The sequence below is a fragment of the Antennarius striatus genome, chromosome 16, assembly GCF_040054535.1.
Source record: "Antennarius striatus isolate MH-2024 chromosome 16, ASM4005453v1, whole genome shotgun sequence".
NCBI classification, from domain to species: Eukaryota; Metazoa; Chordata; class Actinopteri; order Lophiiformes; family Antennariidae; genus Antennarius; species Antennarius striatus.
The window spans coordinates 8,986,341-9,010,204 of NC_090791.1; the positions used below are offsets into that span (position 1 = coordinate 8,986,341).

Here is a 23,864-nt window from a genome sequence, read left to right on the forward strand (position 1 = left end):
TACTGTAAGCTCGGGACAAAATGAGAGGTGAGGAAGCTAACGAGAGAAGGGTAAGAAGGTTAATGACTGTCTCAAACACAGGGCCAGCAAATTTCTTCGGTTTACGCATGGACACACACACACATACACATAAATACACACACATACACACAAACACACACGCACGCACGCACGCACACACACACACACACACACACACACACACACACACACACACAAGCATTCAGGTCAGCAGATGACACTGTATGTGATAAATTTATGAGCTAACTGATGTAACTAATCTCGTCCTCCGGCTCCCTCTGCACCTCTGTCGCACGTTCTTAACTTTACGAGAGGAAGAGAGCAGTAGAAGGTAGGAAGGACAGGAGGGACAAAGGTGAGAAGAAAGAGAGAAGAAACAGATAAAAATAGAGACAGGGATGATGTTTGTGCCAGGGGTGCAGCTCTTTGTCTTCCTAATGGAGCCATTACCTACAGGTTTGTGACCTCAAAGGGTCACTCTAACACAACCACACACAAACGCATGCACGTATACCCAGAGAAGACAACACACATAATGGTGCGAATGGCACTGCCAAGAGCTAAAGGATTGACTACAATACTGTGTAATCTGTATTTTATTACACTTTTTTTTCTCCCAAACTCCCCTCCTCTCCTCTCTTCTCTCTCAGGTTGTCCCTGTATTTCTCCCTCCTCTCAGGTTTTTTATAGCATTATTTGAGAAAGAGGCTTGGTGCAAATAGAAACATGATAAAATTGATCTGTAGGATTGGCAAATTTAATATTAAATAAAAAATAAAATTGTCTATCAATTGATTTCTTATTGTTGCTCTGTCTGCATAATGAATTTCCTTTCTTTGCATTAATCTCTTTTTTTACTTCAAATTAGCAACCGCCATAATTCTCTTTCTTCCAACAAATTGACCTGACCAGCTTCTCCTCTTGATTCCACCTCCTGATTTCCTCACTTTAGGTGGAAGTGACTTTTTTTGTGTGAAGGTGTTATCATGCAGTAATGAAACCCTGAGAAGATGTATAGGAGACAGAATGCACTCTTTAGAAAGTACACACACTCATTATGATGCCCCTGCATGTGCTCAATGGTGTGCGTGTTTGTCCACCACCACAGAACATGAAATGCAATTACATCTGTCCTTGGGAACATTTTCAGTGGCTCTGCGTCTACTGCAGGCAAATTGCCTTTTCAACAACATCACACATATGCCATGTGTTCACGTGTACAACCACAATTTCATCTGGGTACTTCAATCGTAAGGACTTCACACACTGTGATGCTCACCTGTAGCTGACTGCTAGTCAATCCTATCATAGTTTGTTGGCATCTTGTCTACTAAATGGACATTAGAAAATTATTCTAGTCCAAAAATTAGCTTACAAATGTATTGATGGATTTTTGTTGAGAAACATTGTTGTTATTTGACATTTTTAACACTATTGACTCCCCCGCCTACTATAGCAGCACTACTTACTGTCTGATGGACTAAGACAGTTAATACACATATAAAACTACAAATGGAAATACCTTGCTTATAGGTTAGTTATCACAAGAATTAATGAGAGAGCAGCCTGTGAGCACCATATGTGAAAATGTGTCATTTAAATTTATAGAGTCAATGGTTCAAACAGACAAAAGCTGGGAACATTACCAGAAACCAGTCAACCATGAGTAAACACACAACTACATATGAAACTATACTAGCTGTGTCACAGATGCCTTACTGCTGGAAAAAGGCCTTTGCAATGTGGCTAGATCATAATGTCTAATATGAACAAATCAATATGAAAATCACCTACTGCAAATTCAAATGCGGCTAAGAATCATATAAAATAACTGAGCAAAATGAAGAAACTAACTTTGTGGTGGGACCTTTTTGGATCAGTACAAAGAATTCCCAAATTTTCATTTAGTTCTGTTGAGGATTGAGGAAGATACCTTTCCCACATATGGATTGACAAGGGTGATCCCACATGCATCGTTATAGAATGAACATGTAATTCCATATCATTATACTGTGTATATCAGAAAAAAATTTTGTTTCATTGACTTGGCTTGACACATTAAAAAATATATAGTGTACCAAACATAGTGTACCAAAAGTTGCTGGTGCAGATAAATACAATAAATGTTACATGTGCACTGTATTTGGACTCCAACATAGTATCAAGATCTCATAGAGGATTCAGAATGAACACATCCACCGACAAATGGAGGTCTGCCAGTCTGTGCATCTCTGTTACTGTCAGCACTTCAACAGAAAGCAGAAGGGCAGTCAGAGACTGCAACATCCTGCGACACCCCTGAATTCAAAATTTTATCCTGACCTACTTTCATAATGGTCACAGCAATGCATTCTATATTGTACTACTGAGTATGACTTTGACCTACCTCAGTTTTCCAAAGGTGAAGGTCATCATCACATTTTTGTGCCTCTGGCTTCCTGAAAATGTTGCTTTTTGTTTTGTGATTTTATCATAAGGTTTCAGAGATGTGTACCTAAAAAGGTATAAAAGTAACAATTTGACCTTGACCTAGTCAAGGTTGTGATCTCATTTTCATCCCCTTACCTCTCTGAATAGCACCTTTTGTTTCGTCTTTCTATCTTATCCAGTTCCTGAGATAAGTGCAAAAATATGTACAAAAGTTGAAATTTGACTTTGACTGAATTTTCTCAAGCTCATGTTCATCATCTCATTTTCATCCCCTTTGCCACCCGAGTAATGTACTTTTTGTTTCATCTTTCCATATGCAACGGTTGTGAAGATATTTGGTGGACGGACAGACAGACAAACACACAAAAAACGACAATTACAATGCATCACCACCCCTCCCCAAAGACATTCAGTTATCGAGGACTGGAAAGATGAATTCATATTAGAATGATAGTATTTTTCTAGTGCAATACAGGAAGGGAGGGAAGTGGGAGCAAAATAAGAAGAGAAAAATATGAATGAAGAAAGGAAGAATCAAAGAAAGATATAGGAAGGAAAAAATTTGAATAAGCATGAAAAATAAGCAAAAAACAGAATTAGAGACAGAGAGACAGAGAGATTGATGAGCAGGGAGAAAATGTGGCTGATAGGAAACGGGACAAGAAGAATGGTATGTACAATGGAAAGAGAGAAGAAAAGAGAAAAGGAGCACTACAAGGGGCAGCTTCACAAAGCTGAGTGACTTCACTAGCCTTTCCTGCTTCCTTCGGCCCACCGATGCCTCTCAATTAAATGCTAATCAATGGAAAAGCCTCATTATCCCCACTGCCTGCAATGCTGTGGAATTGATCTGTGTCCCTGTGGTACAACCATACAATGCAAACTTTAAAAGCTTTGGTCAGAGGATCTTGCCATAGCAGATGCGAGATATCAGACACAGGCTGATGAGGTGTCCCACAATACAAGCAAGTCAAAGTCTAAGAGCAGAAACATAATCCAACTAAAAAGCAGGTGAGAGTTTCTGGCTTTCTTCTGTATTAAGAGTTATTTTAAAGAGATATAAATAAATCGACAGCTACATGCAGGAGCGTTGTCATGGTTCTGAAAGTGAGGGGGACAGATTGACAATCATCTGTCTTTCCTCTTTCAACTTATTCCTGATTATAGGCAGCCCTTTCAACACTCTGGTCAGTCAACTGAAGAAAGAAGTACTTAAGATGCAGGCTGACCATCCAGGAATTTTGGAGGGTTTCGGACACTTGGTAAACACATGCCAAAGAAATTGAAATTTCAACTGTTAAAGACGAATAGTTTTGTAACAGCATGTGTAGTAAGATTAAAGATCACTGCTGTCCTAAAGATAACAGTTGTTAGGGTAGCATATCTCAGAATTTTTTAATTGTTTTTATTTACTTTTATAAAATTATCAATCTGACACAAACTGACTGCTGCCACAGTGACAGACTGGCTTTTCAATTCAACCTTTGAAAAAACCCTCATGTCTCATACACACACACACACACACACACACACACACACACACACACACACACACACACACACACACACACACACACACACACACACACACACACACACGTAGGTGTGTCTAAAATGTATAAGCGCAAAGGAGAGGAGAGGAGAGGGGAGGATGTAAACTGTGATCCCATTAAGCCACTTAATCACCACACCTCCCGCAGTCGTTTTGCCATCACAAGATTGGATGAGTAATCCTGCACTCTATGGGTGTGTGTGTGTGCGTATGTGTGTGTGTGTGTGTGTGTGTGTATGTGTGTGTGTGTGTGTGTGTGTGTGTGTGTGTGTGTGTGTGTGTGTGTGTGTTTAGATGTCTGTATACATCTTGAGATTGTCTATAAATGATGATGTAAATATGATACACATGTCTTCTTAACTTTGCCTTCATAAAAAATGTTTGGAGGAACCACAGCTTCGTCATTACAACTATCAACAATGGTTATGACAAAAGGAAAAAAGTAATTTTCGTATTAATGAGATCAAAAGTCAAAAGAGGAAACAGGCTGTGCTGTTGTGAGTGCCTCATTCTGATAATCTGTCAGGTAGCGACAGCTTTAAAGCTGCTAATTAAATGTAGGTCTGGTCTCCAGTTAAGTGGCTGTTAATGGAATTATTCTCTGTAAATTACCAATTTCCTCTATGTGCTGTCATGGGCTCTTATCTGCTGTGCTATCTTTTCCCGCATAAAACACAAACTTTAAATGGATTCATTAAACAAACAAAACATTAAACAAATAAAACAGATATATGTACTATCAAGGATAAAGATGACTGCATTGTACAGATAAAGACATTTAATGAAATTAATATTTAATAAAATATTTAATAAATCTTTATTATGTTTATCAATACATAAAAATGTCTGTCTATTTTATGAAATATAATTATTTAATAGAAATACCATTAAATGCACACCGGAACAGCTGAGATGTAGATGCATGAAAATATTTTTTTGTTCATAAAGACGTAAATGTTTATCACTGAAAAAAAATTGACATAATTCCAAAGTGTATTGTTTGATATTGAAACTGTCTATATCTTTTTTCGGTTGGGCGTATTTTGTAGTGGGCACTTGTCAAGGTCGGAAACAAACATCAGATACACACATATACACACATGCACACATGAAGAAGCTCACACAAAAATACGAAAAAAACATCCTTTATCACAACTCCTCATCAAGCCTCTATATGAACTTTTAAAAGTCAGTGATTTTGATTAATCTCTTAGTCTCTATTGAATGAGTTTCGGTATTCAAGCCCAGGAAGCCAGGGTCGTCCAAGTGAAGCGTGGGTTTGCTGCAGCGACGAGAATAAAAGATAGCTTCTATCAAGGACTTCTTACCTGAGCTATCACAAAGTGGAGGTTTACCTGGAGGTGCTGCTGGGAAGAAGTTCATCTTAAGGACAAATAGTTTGTTGTTGGGAGGTTTTCTAAAGAAGTATTTTTAAGGCCTTACATGCACCATCCTAAGAACCTTTGTAAAGGGATGTACATCATCTTGTCAAAGAAATGCTGTAAAAACCTCTGAATTAAGCTTTCAGTCGGTTTATGACGTCATCTCCCTTTAAACAAACAACTGTGGAGGGTTTCCATCATGTTATATGAATAAAATATGTCCATGAAACACAAGAACTCCATTAAATGAAGAAAAAAAAGAATGTTCCACAGATGGTTGAGTTCATAAAAGAGGAATAATATAGCCAAGTTAATGAATATCTATATTGTATTTTTCCAGTAAATTCTTTAGAAATCACAACTTTTGTATTTATTGTATTCCATTTAATATGTTCATTAAATTCTTAGTTATCTGTGTGATATGCATTACTGTGAACCAGACAAGAAAAGTGGGAGCTGTTGAAGCCCCAAGCCTTATTATGTGGCAAATTTAAAAAACAAACAAACAGACAAACACAGAAACAAAAAAAAATACCATAAAGAATGAGTATTTGAAGTACTATGGGAAAAAGGTAATTACTATAACAGAAAAAAAACCTGGAAACTACAACAGAAAAAAAGAGAACTACATAATGATTAAAGATAAATATGAATGAAAAGTAATTCACACTTTTTTTCCCCATATCATGTAAAGTAAGGTGCATGAGTAAATCACTACTGCTAGCACCTGTTCTGTGAGGGCCAAACCTGTATCTTTAAATAACTGAGAAGTGAGGCTAAAATACCTTGTTACTACAAATACTATGGACTTGCTGTTGCTCTCTGTCTTTGTCGCCCTCTCTCTTTCTCTCTCAGGTGTTTCAGCAGGTAAAAACCCCATTTCCCTGTTCCCCTAAGGGTTCGCTGACCTAACAGTCGGTGCTCCCTGGAGCCCAGGCTAACTCTGCAGACCCATTTGTCAATGCTGATCTTGAAATACTCCCTTCCTCCAGCCTCAACCCCTACCCCCACCGAGCCCCATCCGTCTTCCCTCTCTTTCTATTCTCTCTTCTTTAGGTACTTCAGCTATTTTTAACTCCACCTATGTCTCCCTGAGCACCCGCCCGCCAAGAAAAACCTGCAAAGGCACCAAAGGCTGTACAAGATGGACAGCAATGGCAAGGATAAGGGGAAAGGACAGAGAACAAGACATGAAGAGAGATAAACAAAAGGGGTTAGGCTTTAGCTTGGAGAAGAACGGTTTACTAGAACTTAGAGGAACAGATGTTAAAATACAGCATATTAAGATCCATTCCAGTTGTCAACTTTAAAGTGTTCACACGCTCCCATATGGACACACTGTGCACCATATAAATAATTCTGTTAAGACAACTATGAAAGCTGCACTCATGAATATTTTAAGGTTGAAATGGATACATATAATGTGAAAAGCGCTCAGTAAAGATGCTTTAAGGAGCATCTTTGCATCTTTCAGGATACTGCTTTAACTTTAAGGTTTACAGACAGAATCCAACCACCTCATTAACTACAGGTAAATTCACTTTGATGAAACAACTCTTATTATTTCACCGAAATATCTCCGTTTGTGAGGAATACGTGAATGGACAAAACTTTTACTGTAATATGATGATGACAGACTGCAGTTTCCCAAAACCAATTAATGCTGTTATAAGTGATTATAATGGGTTTTTCTAGAGTGTGTACGTACTTCATGTGATAACTGCTACTTTTGTCAGTTTCACAGAGGCTGTTTCCAGTTTGATCTATACCAAAATTGGAAGTGTGAAATCTCCCCTGGACCAAGTTCCAGATAAAAGACCTCCTCCTTGGTTTGAAAAACTGGTGTTCAGAATCCAAATCAAAATGTGTGTGCGTGTGTGTGTGAGTGTGTGTGTGTGTGTGTGTGTGTGTGTGTGTGTGTATGTGTGTGTGTGTGTGTGTGTGTGCGTGCGTGCGTGCGTGCGTGTGTGTGTGTGTGTGTTTGTGGGGGGGTTAATAGGATGTACACTGATTTTTCTTAGAGAAAACCTTATCAATAATAACACACATTATCTGTGTAATTAAAGGCAGCTGTTTAAAAAGCCCTGTCCTTATTTCTTTCAATTACTTTTCATAGCAGAATGCTGTTGACTCGCATTCTCCTTGACTTCGTTGTATTCCCTAAATCTTTGAAGTCAGCTGAATTCCAAAACACTACAATTCAAAAAAGAAAGAGCTCACTGCACTACATCAGTTAGATGATGCGACGTGACACTTTAAGGACTTCATATTAAGGACTCTGCAGTTAAAAGAGCCCAGAGTGCTGAGACAAGTTGCAAATGACCTAAAAACTAAAAATAGTTATCTCCAAAAAGTCATTCACTGCAGCATTTAAACTATGAAGACCAGGATGAAGAGCGACATGTTCATAGTCATCGAAGCCTACAATATAATACTTAGGAATCGTGTAACTGTCATGCTGACTTATGCCGAACTATGTCCACCGCAATTTCATGCACAAGATATATGCTTCATACCTCACTTTAAACACTGATGTAAAACATTGGTGTGACAAGTTAAAACACATCCAGCAGAAGGATAGGAATGTGTACATATTCAATGCTATTAATATTCTGCTACTTTTGGATCTAGGGGGCTTAAAGTTTTCACATGTGACGCATGTGTGGCTTTCTGAAGACAGTCAGATGCAAGCACTTTCCAGTTTCTTGTCAGGCTTGACAAGACCGTGTAAGTAGTCATTCATGTTAATGAATGTGAAGCATCTCTTTTTATTCCTTTTTGCTGTTATCAATCTGAGGTTTTTAGAACAAAGCGCTGGTTATGCATTACAGACAAAATGAGTGAGAGTGGCAGAGAGAGAGACAAATAAATAACGTGCCAATAAAACATGAATAATGCCACTTTTCCCGAGATCCCACAGCTTGTTCACTGCACGACACATGGGGGCATTCTTACAAATCATTCTCCCTGTCTTTTCCACCCATCCATCCATCTTCGTGCCCATCCAGCCCCGGCTTCAGAACAATTACGCTGGCTTCATTCTCCATGACGCTTTCCATCATAATGGAAAGACAAGTGAAACAAGGAAAAGACTCATCGAAGGGATATTTAATTCATGTCACTCTCCTCGCTGCCTGCATTTCTACGTTTTCTGTCTTTTAGCACAGTTCAGTGCCCTCACCGTGGTGCATATAGCTGGGCTAGGCTCTGCTACGCCAATGCTAGGAGAGAGACTGCGGTCCGTTTTAATGGAATTGTGTTGCTACAGTGGAGCAGCTCCTCTCAGCGAGAAGGCGAGCGAAGCAAGCAACCCTCTTCTAACGTGATTGCGCTTGTTCACTCCTGACACTGCACTGTAATCTGGCAACAACATTTGTGTGTGCGTGTGTGTGTGTGTGTGTGTGTGTGTGTGAGAGAGAGAGAGAGAGAGAGAGAGAGAGAGAGAGAGAGAGAGAGAGAGAGAGAGAGAGAAATAGATGGAGAAGAAAAATGGTGCAAAATTCAGAGCCATTAAAGAAAGAACAGCAGAATAAAACACTCTGTTCCCAAAACCTAAAGCAGCGGAGGACGAGGGACATAGCTTTGTTAAGTGCTGCATGCTTCACATATATATGTATGTGTGCATGGGTGCATAGAAAGAGAGGAGGGAGTATGGGTTGCAGTCGTTGCCAACTCCTTTCGACGTGGCTGAGATAGATACAAGTCGAAATCTCTCAGTTGAATCTTCAAACACTTCACAGGACTGTGATGGGAGAAGAAAGAGAGAAAGGAGGAGAGATTGACTCTCAAGATTAGATGGGGAATGCAGATGAGGAAAGGACAAAAAGAGTGAAAAGGATTACAGGGGAGACCTGGTTTGAGCCTGTGTTGTTCTCTAGGCTGTAAAGTGAAAGCTGAAACTTTTTCTCAATTTTCACAACTTTATGATGACCTATTTAAATAGTTTCTTTTAAAAAATACAGTACAATACCTCCTGCCCTAGCTAGCATCCCTCATTTTTTCTTTTTCCCAAGACAAAGATAAAAGAGTGGGAAGAGGCTGGACTAATGAGATCTGACTTAAAACAAGCGACTGTTGTCTGACCTCCCAGCACGGTGAATTCCAAAGCTGATGACTACTACAACGGAAGACATCGTAATGCAGTTTGGGTTTCAACGGTAGTCATATAACTACATTGCACCAGAGAGAAAACCAGTGAGAACACAGACACAGAATGTGTTCTACTCAGCATATTAAAGCCGTACTGACCTCATTAAAGACTGCTAATAACTGTCTGCATATTTAAGACTGTTTCCCTCTCAATGTTGAGCCCTGAACAGTTGAGCTGACCTCCCATTGCCGCCACTCTGATAGTTCCCAGGCTGGGAAACTATCGGTGAGATTGTATAAATGTCAGAAAATCTCACAGAACAGCATTTGTAATGTAACAGCCTTAATCCATCGAATGTTTGGTTGTAATTTCTTTTCATGATTTTGTGTTGCAGTAGTAGTGGGTAGCAGTGTCACCTAACAGCAAAAAGGCTTCCAAGTCCTTTCTGCGCAGAGTTTGTATGTTCTCCCTATGTCTGCGTAGGTTCTCTCTGGATTCTTCTTCCCACCTCCAAAAACATGCATCTTAAGTGAATTGAACAATCCAAGTGACCATGGCTTTGAGTGTGCGTGAGTGGTTATTTGTCTCTTGTGTGGCTCCACGATAAGCTGCCGATGCGTTCAGAGCGTAACCTGCCTCTTGCATGTAGTCAGCTGGGATAGGCTTCAGCAACATTCGTGCCACGGAAAGCTGAAAAGCTGTTGTAGACAAGACAATAGCAGTTGTCACATCTTCAACAAAATGGATCGATGATTTTCTGTTATTCACTCATCTATGTGTAATGAATGTTATTTTGAGGCATTATTTTCTGGTCATTAATTGTTGTTAGCCGTTCTCATCAGCCATTCATATTCATCCATTCTATCTGTGTAGCATACCAACACATACTCATTGAAAGATAGTCCTCTTGTGGCTGTCTAATTCTAATCATGTATGGAAACAACTGAGTACATCTTCCAGATAAATCTGCTGAGTAAAATTGTACTTCCACTCTGAAACTTAGATGTATAACATAATAAAGTTGTGTTTTTTATGAGTGACAGTGTAATTGAGCGGTTAAAGCTTCATGGGGAAAAGAAAACAGAGTCCTTACCAAATGGACCCGACGCTGTGGGGTCGCCTCTCACACAGATACACATTAATACTGATTAGCCTGCTCGATCTAATGTCCCTGTTAAAAGCGTAATGAAGTCTTGGTCTATTTTTCTTTTTTTCTTTTATTGTGCAATACTAGAATTTAGGGATGTAAATCAACAACAGTGCCAGATGTCTTTTTAATTGTCAATACCCAATTAATTTCCCCCCCTTCTTTTGGTTAAAAGAAGGACATTTTAATAACACAAAAAATGTTAGTGCAATTTTATTAGATATGACTTAATTCTTTCAATAGTTGCAATAAACATATAATATTATAAATTTCTAAACTTGAGGTCTTATAAATTACATCACTGTAGCTGCAGGCCGGAAAGGTTAATAACTTCATGAGTCTTAAAAAATTGAACTCCTTATACTGAAGTTGTAAATCTAGACCAGGCATGGGCAAACTACAGCCCGCAGGCCATGTAATGTAATGTGGTCTGTCAAACTTGTTAAAAATCTTTTTAATTAATTTTATGAAGTAAATGCAGTTGAAAAATAAATAATTTTTACCATAATCCTTCCATATGTATGCTTTGCTGCCTGTCAAAGTCCAAAAAAATGTTATATAATAGTTTTTACATGTTATTTAGATGAGCACAAATAATCACTCCATGCATTTGCTCCTCAACTGGCCCACCAGTTGTGTGGCCCGCCAGTCAAAAAGTTATCTCAACCCTGATCTATACTCACCCTGTATTTGCCAGACTAATTGAAATAAATAGAGTGATATATTTAGAGTTAGGGATTCATGTCAACATAAATGAGCCATCAGATCAACGCTCCTGAGGGCAAAGTTAGTTGATAATCATCTTGTGTATCTCTAGAGCAGAAGTGACAGTAGGTGGTGATAATACAGTCTGAAAACTCAACCTCTCGTCCTGATCCCTGACTCTCTATCCTCCTTCATCACGATGTGATTGACAAGTCGTCCTGAAAAATGTGTTTCGTTAATAACCTGTCAATTATAATGAAACGGTTTGCAGTTTGTTCCAAGAATTAACATGCAATAAGATGCCTTAGTTTGAAACCAAAAATAGATCATTTATCAAAGCGATTTCAACATACTTGAATGAGCTGTAACTCTGTAACTTCTGTTTTTATTTTTTATTTTATTGCACTATAAGAAATCCTAGTGACACAAAGATGAAGCATGGCAAGGTTTTCACAGCCAGCAACAACATGCATGTGTTATATGTATATTAGTCAGACTTAAGCCGAGATGACAAAAGTTATCTCATCCAAAGCTGCGATACCGCAGTTATTCTCTGTGTGCATCTTGTGCCTCTCAGTCACTGAGCTTATGTTCTATTTATTGGAGGGTATTTCTGTCGGCTTATGACGGCTGACAAGAGTCGAGTCAAGAAGATCTGAAAATCAATTTGCTGCTGAGAAGCTTGAGTTAATCAAAAAGAAATACAAAGTGAAGCTTGACACACCCATCCAAAAATGCACACACAGTGCATCAAAACCCAAATGTACAGTAGACAAACAGACAAGAGGATCAGCCTGATGTTGGCCAGGCTGCTGTTTACTTATCCTTATAATGATACCGTGGATTGACAAAACATCTGAGCTGGTACACACAGAAACATTCACACTATAATAATGGACCAACACCAAGCAAATCGATGTTATTGTATCAATGTCACACTTATGGCTGATCAACTGCTGCAAGCAATCATCAAGCATTAACAGAACATTATTAGACCATCTATCATGGCAAGATTCAGCAAAAGTGATGAAGAGTATTTAGCAGGAGAAGGGCAAAATGGAGATGATTAAGTGCCTCACCGACCAATATGCAATTTGAATGGGCTAGCTTAGGTGACATCAAGAGCAACAGTAGTAAAGATCCATGTGCGTGTTTAACTGCAAAAACTGTGAGAAGGAAAGGGGAGAAGGAAGCAGGACTGAAAAAGGATAAGGAAGGAAATGATAGTTAGAGAAAATGCACCACCATCACAAACTTTCTGCACTTTAGAACTGAAGCCACCAGGGAGAGCCGAAAAGAAGTGGGCAAAGAAGGGGAAAAAAAGGAAAATCTACTCATAAAAGAGCTAACAGCTCCATTTGCTCTGGTACCACATATTCAAATCGATTCCCTTTGAGAAGTGAGCGGCCATTCCTCATCCCTGAGACAGCTACATCCAGCTATTGGAATAATAACACACTTTTACGTACAGTAGCTACACATACACACACACTCACACACACATAGTATTTTCAACCTAAATTTATCAACATACAGGAGCGATGCATACACACAAATGTGCACACAACAGTACCTCACAATAAAGAGAGCTAACAAGTAAAGAGCTGTGTAAATTCTCAGGACAAGGCAATAGGATGTGTGACAATACCCTGGTGATGTCATTATCAGTCTTTTCCCACACACACACACACACACACACACACACACACACACACACACACACACACACACACACACACACACACACACACACACACACACACACACACACCAATTATAGACACATAGATACAGTTTGCCTTTGTTGGCAATATATTGATAGGCAAACACAGGATGTATATGGTACCAAAGCGAATGCATTAGTGAGGCGTCTGACAGTACAGTATGCCCTGTAGTTTAGCAGTCTGAAGATACTCTCATTAAATGACAGTGTGATTTGAGCCAAACAAAAACAAACATCTCCACACAGTAATTGGACAAACTCATAAATGATGTCATAAAATGTTATTTCGATCCATTCTCCCATCGCTCACTCTACCCCTCGCTTCTGCTCTGATTTGCAGTTGGAAACAAGCAGCAAACATCACAGTGCTGTATTTATGTGTGTGTGTAATTATACTGCCTGAGGGGAGATAACATCAGAGATGAATGATTTGATCACAATAGCACGCAAACATTTGTGTCCACTACATTAAAGTTATATTGGGTGCATGAGGTTTCTTCTAAAAAAAATTTTTTATTTATTTTTTTACTTTGTCAGCAGACATGAAACACACAAACACACACATGCACACACGCACACACACACACACACACACACACACACACACACACACACACACACACACACACACACACACACACACACACACACACACACACACACACACACGGCTTGGAAACTTCAATAAACCTACAATGGAACCAAAGACTTTGCAATATAGTTTGGAACTATCCTCTTTACAGCTTTGTAAAGATATATTTTGTTTTCTAAATTAAATATGAAGTCAGTTCAGTTCAAGAAATAAACATAAGTAACCTTTTTTTTATTTTTTACCAGAAGTAAAAATGCTAACAGTGGAAATCAATCAACTAACATTACTCTGCATGAAATCTACACGCGCTTAACAAACGTATCATTATACACCCCAGTATGTCAAAAACAACCAACAGATAGCCCAGTCTACTAGAAAGTATATGGCTTGGGTGCAGTCAATGATAGTTACACCTGCAGTGTGTGTAGTTCATGACAATGATGTGTCTTCATTTATGAAGGTAATTGGTGGCATTAAGTAACAGTGGCTGATACAGGACTAACATTTATGAAATAAGACATTCTGTGAGTGTAAAGACAACATTTTCTTTCCCTTCATTTGCAGCATTCAGTATTTTCAAAAGGAGGTCATCTTTATTATTAATAAATGAATTTATTTATGTAGATGGAGGTGTCAAAGAACAAACATTAATTAATTTGATGCATTCCTGAATAATTACTCAGCTTACAGTATATGTAACTGAAGGGAATGTAGACCTTCATTAAGTTAGTGATGCATCCTCTAAGACAAAGAGGGAAACAGAAAAGAGAATGAGAATCAATGTGTTAGTAGAATAGATGCTAAAAAAGACACAGGAGATACATGATGAAACTCGTGTCATTGTTGACCACAGAGCGAGTAGATAACTGTGAAAGTTATGTTAGTAGATAGCGTGAGAGTTACGGTATATGAAGCCAATCAACATGACCCCATGTGATTGTATTAGAAAAGTCAATGTGAGGGTAAGCATATAAAAAGAAAATCACAGTAAAAACAAAAAGAGGAAAAGTGTGAAGAATGGGAACAGATTTTTTTTTTTTTTTATTCACTTTTTTTTTTATACCAATAGTTTTAAGTAGCTGCCAAGGTGGTACCTTCAAGCTGAGTTGCTGAGAAAGCAGCAGGGAGAGGCATTTCTTTTCTTAATCAATAATGTATTTTTTTTTTCAATATGGGCAAGTGCTGCATTATTCAACAAAGCCTAAGAGATGTATAGGAGGGACTGACATGGGGAGATACTGCAACATTTATCTAATTAACAAGCAAAATGAAAGACGGGACCAAAGGATGAAGAGCTGGGCTGAAGAAAGGCATGAAGAGGAAGAGTAAAAACATAGAAGAGAGACGGGCATAAACAGCATCTCTTTTTAAATGGAGAAAATCTCAGATGGCGTATTCTCTAGGGTTTGACATGGAAATGGCTTTGACTGGAGGTCATCAGCAAAAAAAATACAGACACAGAGGCATTAAAGCATATATACACTAGGATAGGAGATAGGAGGTTTTACACTTTTATGCACACACAAGCATGAGGGATACTCGTGAATAGAAAAACACACTGAGGGTCTTACTAGGAAAATTCATTGCAGGCGAGCTTCTCCTCAAATTTCAGGATTAGAGAATTACTGCATGGAACAAGACGACAGATTGATACCTCTGCTTACACCCCAGAGGGTAACCGTATAAACCTTAACGTAAAGGAGAGGAGAAGGAAGAGGAAAGGGAAGTGAAGAGACTATATAAACCCTGGAAGGAGATGATACGCAGAAGAAATCCTAATCTCTGTTTGGGAAGAAAACACGCTGCAGCATTCACTGAGCAGATTTGGAAGATTTGGTAGTTGTGTGTGTGTGTGTGTGTGTGTGTGTGTGTGTGTGTGTGTGTGTGTGTGTGTGTGTGTGTGTGTGTGTGTGTGTGTGTGTGTGTGTGTGTGTGTGTGTGTGTGTGTGTGTGTGTGTGTGTGCGTGTGCGTGCGTGTGTGTGTGCGTGTAGGTGTGCGTGTGTGTGTGTGTGTGTGTGTGTGTGTGTGTGCGTGTAGGTGTGCAGGTCATTTCACTTTCATTTGTTATTCATGGCCTACTGGCCTCATTGTCCAGAGTTTATATCTCTTCGCCATTGTGCTGTAACAGATTGAACTGTGAACAAGACCAAATAAATCTTTATACAACAGATTTCTCACCAAATTGTTTTAGACAATGAAAGACCGCTGGTTTCTATGAGGTTTATTAGTTTAAAAAAATTCCCAGAATGTGTTTTGTGTTCAGCTGCCATGTGTCAACAAAATCATGGACCCTTAAGACAAACAGATAAAATTATCTACATAACAGACAAAACATCTAAATGAGCCAGATTTGAGGAGAACACAACAGATGGTTTAAAAATGATATTTCAGAGGAGAATGAGAAATTCTGGGGGGAAAAAAAGCTATTTGAAAATAATACATCAGGAAATTAGGGCCAGTATTACCTAGTGATGTTAAAGTTGTTTCCTGCATTAGTATTTAGGATTATTCTTCATCTATGTGTTCAATTAATTCCAAGCTGGTATTAATTTTGGATTTAGCTTGTTGTTTTGTTTTGTCTGAAGGTTTATTTTCCTCTGTGTATGTGGTTCATTACTAGTTTCATGCCACACGCCTGCTCTACCTTGACTGCTCCTCACCTGCTGTGTGATTATCTGATGTTTTCCACCTGTTTCTCATTGTCTTGTTACTCTGTTTATTTGCATCTGTGTGATTCTACTCCTAACTGTCAGTTCATTTGTTCATGCTGCTCGCCTTTTTTTCCACTTCCTTTGTTATTCCACATGCTGCAGTGTTATAGTTTTCACCTTCATTTTTCCTCGAAGATCTTGTCAAAGGTTACTTTGCTTGTGTTTTCAGCTTGGAATAGTTCTATTGAATATATTGTTTAAAATGTGGTGTCCTTATGTGCAGAATAGAGGTTGTTGTGATCTTTAAATTTCAATTGATTATTAATTGTCATGTCTTCTTCTGTTTCATATATGTCTAAGTCAGTGAAATGGATGAAATGGTGGATATTGTCTTTTTGTAAACCAGCCTATGCCTGCAGCATTTCTGAGGATTTTGGTTTTCCCACAAAACACTCCATGACACTCATCAAAAGACAGGAAGAACAGTAAGAGCTGTTCAAACTTAATTCATTTTTTCATACAACATAATAAATGCAAGCATATCAAGTAGTAACCCTCAAATATGGAGACAGTGTGGGAAAAGTGATGAAAACAAGTCTTTTGTTGGCAATCGGACAAAAATAATTGGGTTTAGTTGAGAGAATTGTGATCAAGCAACTGTGTAATGTAACTGTGTGATGAAATGTATAACTGCTCTAAGATGAAAATTTCAAGAAGATCCAGAAAATGAGAAGTATTGACAATATTGATAATATTGGTTCCAACAATGCCTCTTTAGCCCAAGGGGACAAAAAGAACACCAAAAAACTCAAACACAAATTAACCTGACGCATACGAGAGTTTCCGTTGAGGTGAAAGACAGACAGCTAGATTCACACGCTGTGAGGATCATTTGAGTCTGGCTAGCAGGATAATTTTAGAAATAAAACAAAGACAAGACAAAGTGGTGGGTCAAGCAACCTAAAGTGGATAAATGTCTTCTTATCTGTTCCTGGAGAGGAAACCCTCCTGCTGTCATGGAGCTGAATAGCTTCTGTTTCAGTGGCACAGACAGGGGACATGAGGTGTGTGTGTGTGTGTGTGTGTGTGTGCGTGCGTGCGTGCGTGCGTGCGTGTGTGTGGTTGTGTGTGTGTGTGTATGCCTGCTGCTGGAACAGGTGGTATGTGGCAGGTGCCAATCAGGACATTGTGTAATTCCCGTCCAGTCAAGCTTGCCTCTGTTCAAACTGCAGGATTATCCCTCACCCCATCATTTCTCCACTTCCCCTCTCCACCTTCTTCTCTACAACACTCACCTCCTTCCCACTCTTGTTATCCTCCTCTTCTTCCCCCTGTTTTCCCTCCTGTCCATGAATGTGCCACGTGTAGCATTACACGATCGATAAACCATTACCGTGGTAACTTTAAGACAATTGCATGTTTACTATAAACAAACAAGATCTTTGCTGAGAGGTTCTGGATCCTCTCCAAACTCTGGACTGCTAGCTTAACCGTGAGTGATGGACTGGATTTTGAGGTAATCTTCTGGACCGCCAGATAAAGAAATTGTTTCATGGGCTGAAATGTTATTACTTCAGCATTACTGGAGTCAAAGTGTTGTGATTTTCTAGGACTGGCAGATCTTGAAGAAAAAGGGATCTTCTGTGAAATACAATTTTCTCCTTCAGAGGAGTGAATTGAAATCCAAAAAGAAAGGGAATGAAGCTTGAACAATGTGGCTGTGATGTTGATTGTAATCAAACCTGGCTTGAATGCCATTTGTTTACAATAATTCCAACAAGATGTTATATTAGTCAATATTTTTGGAAATTCTTATAAAATCTGTCCTTCCAAAGATCTTGCTCGATGACAAACACACAGGTAGCATCTTTTAGTGTAGACTAGCGAACTCTCTTTCAGATAAGCATTGTTTGATACACATCAGTAATACCCCTGTTAATAAACTGAGTTAAGCTTTGCCTCAAGAAATGACAGCATCATCCACTGTTCTTTTATTCATATCATGATTCAAAATGACACAAGGGTCAAAATATGAGAACCAATCAGGACTCCTACATCTTCTCTGGGGGAATCCTGCACCATGAATGGAGTCTTTACAGCCCATCACTGCACAGTCATTGTTAGGCAAACTGTTAAACACCCACTCCTTCTATATTTATTCATATACAGTGTGCCCTCGTTCCTTGCGGGTAATGTGTTCAAGGAACCACTTGCAATTAGCGAATTCCGTGATAGAACGACAAACTATTTATCTTATTATTTACGGTAATTTAAACGTTTATGAACCCTCCCCATGCTGCTATTAAACCACATTCTATCTGTATTACCTTTCCCCACACTCTTATCAACTGTTTTGAGTACTTTTGTATCTCACGTAAGTCCGAGACTCATGAAACCGAGCGCACGTCCGTATGCCGTCAGCCAATAGAATGTGCGTACAGTATCATGTGACTGCCAAACAAAAATCCACGATGAAGTGAAGTCGTGAGTGTTGCTGAGCAAATGCGCGCGGGCGCACTGTATTCCTCATTTAGTCATTCATTCTACTTCCGTCCCTCCTGTTCTCTGCCTTTAAAGTAGTCTTTCACCAAACCCTGCAACATTTCTCTGCAGACCTCATCGTCATTTTCTTTCTACTTTGTACACATCATCTAACACCGATACCAAACTGGTTCTTCCCTGTTTCTTTCTTTATGAGCTAAACTGATATTTGAGGTAACTCTCGAGGTTCCCCCACAGTTTGTTAGAATAAGATATTGAGGGTTTTACAAGCCTCTAGAAAATGGAAGGTGAGTGTGAGATTTACTTTCTCTGTTCAGCAGAAATGCGAAGCCAAAACCTTTGAAAAACTTAAGTATTGTATAGTATAATAGCATAATAAGTAATTATTTTATTTCAACCACTGATCCTTTGAGGGTTCTCCACACTCCACCTGGATTTGCACAACACCATCAAAAAATCAGTCACATTCATTTTGTCAAACACTCAGCACCTGTTTATAGATGACCTTTCACACACTGTTCAATACCTTATCAGCCATGATCATGGACGACCCGCCATGTATGCCCAGAATGGGGATGAGAGTCTGCGAGGAAATAAAATCCAAAATCTGAGCAATGGCCTCCTGGTCGGTGCCATCCCCAAATACCACGCCATGGATCTTTGTCCCAGACATCAGGTCGCACATGTGAGTGATGATGCTTTTCGGGTCGGTCTCATTGACTAGCAGTGTGACCACGTTGACATCAATGGGGTCCTCCTTGCTCCACAGCGCCCGAATGTCCCGATCTGAGATATAGCGGGTGCGTCCCAGAATAACGGCAATGTTCAAGACCGGCACTTTTTCTGAGCCACCAGTTCTCTGTTTCTGAGTTGCCACCGGGTCTGCAATCAGGGTCACTGCTACCAGGATGGCCAAAGATGGCAGCACACTATTGCTGCTGCTGTAGCTGCTGCTCCTTCTACTCCTCCTCTTACTCCTTTTGCTGGTGAGGGACATTCTGCCAAACCACTTCATCCCCTGCATGGAATGAGGATGAGGGAAAACAGAACAGATCAAAAAGGAAGAAAGAGATGGGTGAGAGCAGTGTGGAAGGATGATGGCAGAGAAAAAAAGACAGGAGAGATAAATTGTTAATCCATAGCTCTTTAATCCACCACATTCAGGTTTGAATCCTTTTTATTTATTTTTTTCTCAGTGTCTTGCAGAATACATAAACTATATGGAGAGGGAGATGGCCTTCAGAAAAAGTCGCAGAGGGTGAAAGAAAGAGTAGGTGACAAACTGTATATACAGCACTCAGCAGCCACAACTCTCAGGATTGGATGATTTCTGAGCAAGTTGTGCTTTTGAGGAAGCAGACTGATATTAATACAGTTTACAAGTATCAACCTGCTACACAACTTCTATGAGGGACAATGTAATTTAAAGGACATTTATATACATTTTCATTGAACTCCTGCCGGGTGTATGGTGTTGTTACTCCACTTTTTCAGTGTTGTGCAAGACACACACGTGTGTCTGTGTGTCAGTGTGTGTTTGCATGTGTGCATGAGTGTGTTCATTTTATGCTCACTTACATAAGTGATCACACATTACTTCATCCTTAGCATGCTGATACTGTAGTGGAATCTTGTTGACACATATATAATATTTAAAATTTGCACAATAGATAGAAATTTGCATACAACCATTAAAAAATGGAAAGCTCTAAAACAGGTATGAATACTGTGACATTTTTAAAATATTGGAGGAGGGTTTCCTGTTAGATAAATGTTTGTAGGCTTAACATTGTGCGATTGTACATGTATTTGTTTACATGTGAATATGAGACAGTGATAAAGCAGACTCTTGAAGGCAGCAGCTGTTTCACTGCACCAGAAGAACACTAGCATAGTGACATCATCATCCTAGGTGGGTGGTTTATTTCTATGTGGTCATAGAAATATACCACCCATCTCACCGCAGAAATCATACTCGCTGGACCTCATCGGACACCCGGCGCTCCGACAGTGCCCAATGTCTGTGTGAAGGTGAATCATCATCATGTGTAAGTTGCATGAGCAGGTGTTCTTGAACAGTACAGCGTGAGGAAAATCAGCAGGGTGTGAAACATATGGCCACATGATGCGTTCATGTGCACTGTCGATGATTTATGGATTCACTGACAGGGCCGCATGCCTTTGCATCAGTGCAAAGACTGTTGGTGCGTGATTGATTAAAAGAAGTTGTCCATTGTCAGGCGACCAGATGTGCAGCACTGATATAAGATCATAAAAAAAATAATATTTGCAAGGCATTCCCCCTGATTTTCAAAGCACAAAAATAGTGAGAAGACATCCATGTGTTAAGAAATGGTGTCCTCTCACAAGCACCTTGTGCAGCAAAGTACGTGATGGGCATTAACTCCCATTCATCTCTAAAAAAATAGTTTAAAAAAATCTAAAAATGAAGGATTAGGGCATAGAATATTAAATAGAACTGCAGATGTGGATTTAAATAGCAGATGTGTGAATTTGCATGTTGCATTAACTTTTTCCACAAACTTTTGCAGATAACCTACTGTATGTGTGCACACCAGTTATATGTCAATTTTATGTTTATGTAGATCAACTGTATATGAAAATGTCGGACTGCACTGTGCTACAAAAACAAAAATAATTGGTGCACTAAATTTATGGATAATGTCTTTTTAGCTAGGTTATTATTTCCAGATTGTGCTGTCTTCCCCTGCCAATCATTGATTAACTGACTTTCTGAGATTTTCCCTTGTCACAAGGAAAAGAAAGTCAGGATACTTTTCGTGAGGTAATATAATTCAATATTTTTGTAAGATTTTGTTATAATGTTTTTATTGTTCTTTTCTCCTATGAAACCAAGACAACTTTAATTATAGCTATAATGATACTTTAATGATTCATCTTATCTTGTGATTGTGTAATGAAATTGAGATTGTTGGACGGGAGGCTCGATTGAGAGCTTAATAATGCATGTGGGCTCACTGTGTCATGTTGTGTTTTTAAGACAAGTGGACAAGCACTTGTCCCCGCTGCCCGGCTAAGCAGAAAAATTGTTAGAATAGACCTGAGGATGAATCATCCAAATCTCAGTCTGCAAAAAAGGGACAAAGCACTTCAGTATCAGGCAATCACCACCCTAAAGCTGCAGCTCTACCTAGAGGCTGGCATCATCCACAGGTCTGACTGATCTATCAGAGGAATGGTGGAATCAGTTTGACAGGAAATATCGTAATATATTACTATCATAGAATCAACTGGAACATCGAAGTGTTGAAAAACATTTTTTTCACAGATTATTGGACAGTTATGATGCAAAATAAGGCAAAAAATAGTGTTGCATGAATGCTTGCATACATACAGATCATGTCAGAATATTCAGTAACCTCCATAAAAGAATAATCTATACAATAGGTAGTGACAATAATGAGCAAAGCCAATCATAATAAAGGTCAAACTTTTACCAATTTGACATATGCAATATATTTATAGCAACAGTTCATTGTTGACAAGATTATCTTTTAGTATCAACGGATGTTGAAATATGACCGTGGAAAATCTTTTTATTTTTTCATCAGAGGGGGCTTAGGATGAGAAAATGGCCAGAGGAGAGGAAAACAAGCCATAAATAAATGCAAAGTAGAAGAAAAAAGCAGTTCAGGGGAAACTGAGAGAGCAAAAGAGAGAGAATCTCCAGCCAAATCGGATTGAATTGGTTCGTCGTCACAAAAAGACTCCTGTTTGTTGGCACCACAACAGTAAATGACGTCTGGCAGGCACATCCATACTACCGGCTATTGTTCATACACAAGCACACATGCAGAGCAAATCAGACCAAAAATGAATGTGTGCATGCATGAATTCACATAAAACCTGAAAACACTAGTGAAAAAGAATATAGGTGTCATTGTTTTTCCTTTATCAGAAAGTCAGAAACACACACAGACACACATACACACTCAACAGCGGTGAAATCTCTCTTGTACCACCATTATCATTATTTCCACGTGGTTTCACCACTACAAGCCTACATTTCCGAGCCACGCACAACTAGCTTTCATACGCATCAATAATTCAGCCGCAATATCTTTACATGATGATTAATATGATTACATTTACTGCTGCAGTCACATTGGTTCTTCCCTCTACCTTCTTAAATGGCATTAAAATTAGATCAACCCAGTGAAGACTCTCCTTTAGATATGATTTATTTACAGGGTCAGAGCCCAGGATTCCTGATACTGCAGATGATTAGTGTATGTTTTAGCATGCCTCAGCCCAAAGGACACATGTGTCTGATTTGTTGTACATTGTATTTATTTTCTATCCTCAACTGAATCTTCATTCTTTCATCACCCTTTCTTCTCTCAGCTGCATTTATATATGTTCAGTGTTTTCTCCTCTGCTGCATTAACTGAAACAAGATATCTGACCCCACTGTGGTCTTCTCTTCTCTTCCCAAAGCTATGTCAAGTCACTCAACCACACAAGGTCATTTACATTTTTTCTGATTTCAGTTCTTTCCTCATTTTTTTTATTTTTTTTTACCATTTTGAAACATGTATTTTAAAAGCTAATGCCACTGATGTACAACTGCATACATATGGTGCATTTTCTACAAGTTTCAGTGTGATCATATTAGATCAATGTTGGGAATGCCTGATTGACATGCTAGTTGATCCCCCGGCTCATTGAAAAACATGAGAAGGCTGTGGGTCCTATAATTCCATATTCTTTTTAAGAACACTGCACCCCGAGAAATAAAATTCAGTCGTAATGAGGTCACCCTCAATCCAATTGGAAATCACAACCTTAAATCTGTTTTCTGTTCTCTGTATGTTTAATTGTTTGTTGTATTTAAATAAGGCTCAACCCTCTACAAGATGGGAATGCAAAGGAGAATGCTGTTCTTCTACGAATCTAAGAAAAAAACATTGCACACTGAGAAATTTAACTGAAATTTTTAGCAAATTTTGAACTATCCCTTTAGAACCTGTGACCACTGAGATTGTTCCACCAAATGTAAGGAGCGGTTACACAAATGTTTCCTCTA

At 38.9% G+C, this 23,864-nt stretch overlaps 1 protein-coding gene across 1 annotated transcript in view; it reads right to left on the bottom strand.

Annotated features, from left to right (window-relative positions):
- The window catches only part of grin2aa (glutamate receptor, ionotropic, N-methyl D-aspartate 2A, a), a 130,003-nt gene extending 110,183 nt beyond the window's left edge, over positions 1-19,820 (bottom strand). Inside the window, exon 1 of the mRNA XM_068336676.1 lies at positions 19,323-19,820. Within this exon, the coding sequence (XP_068192777.1) occupies positions 19,323-19,820 (498 nt within the window). The remainder of the gene's footprint in view (positions 1-19,322) is intronic.
- Between the last annotated feature and the right edge of the window lie 4,044 nt (positions 19,821-23,864).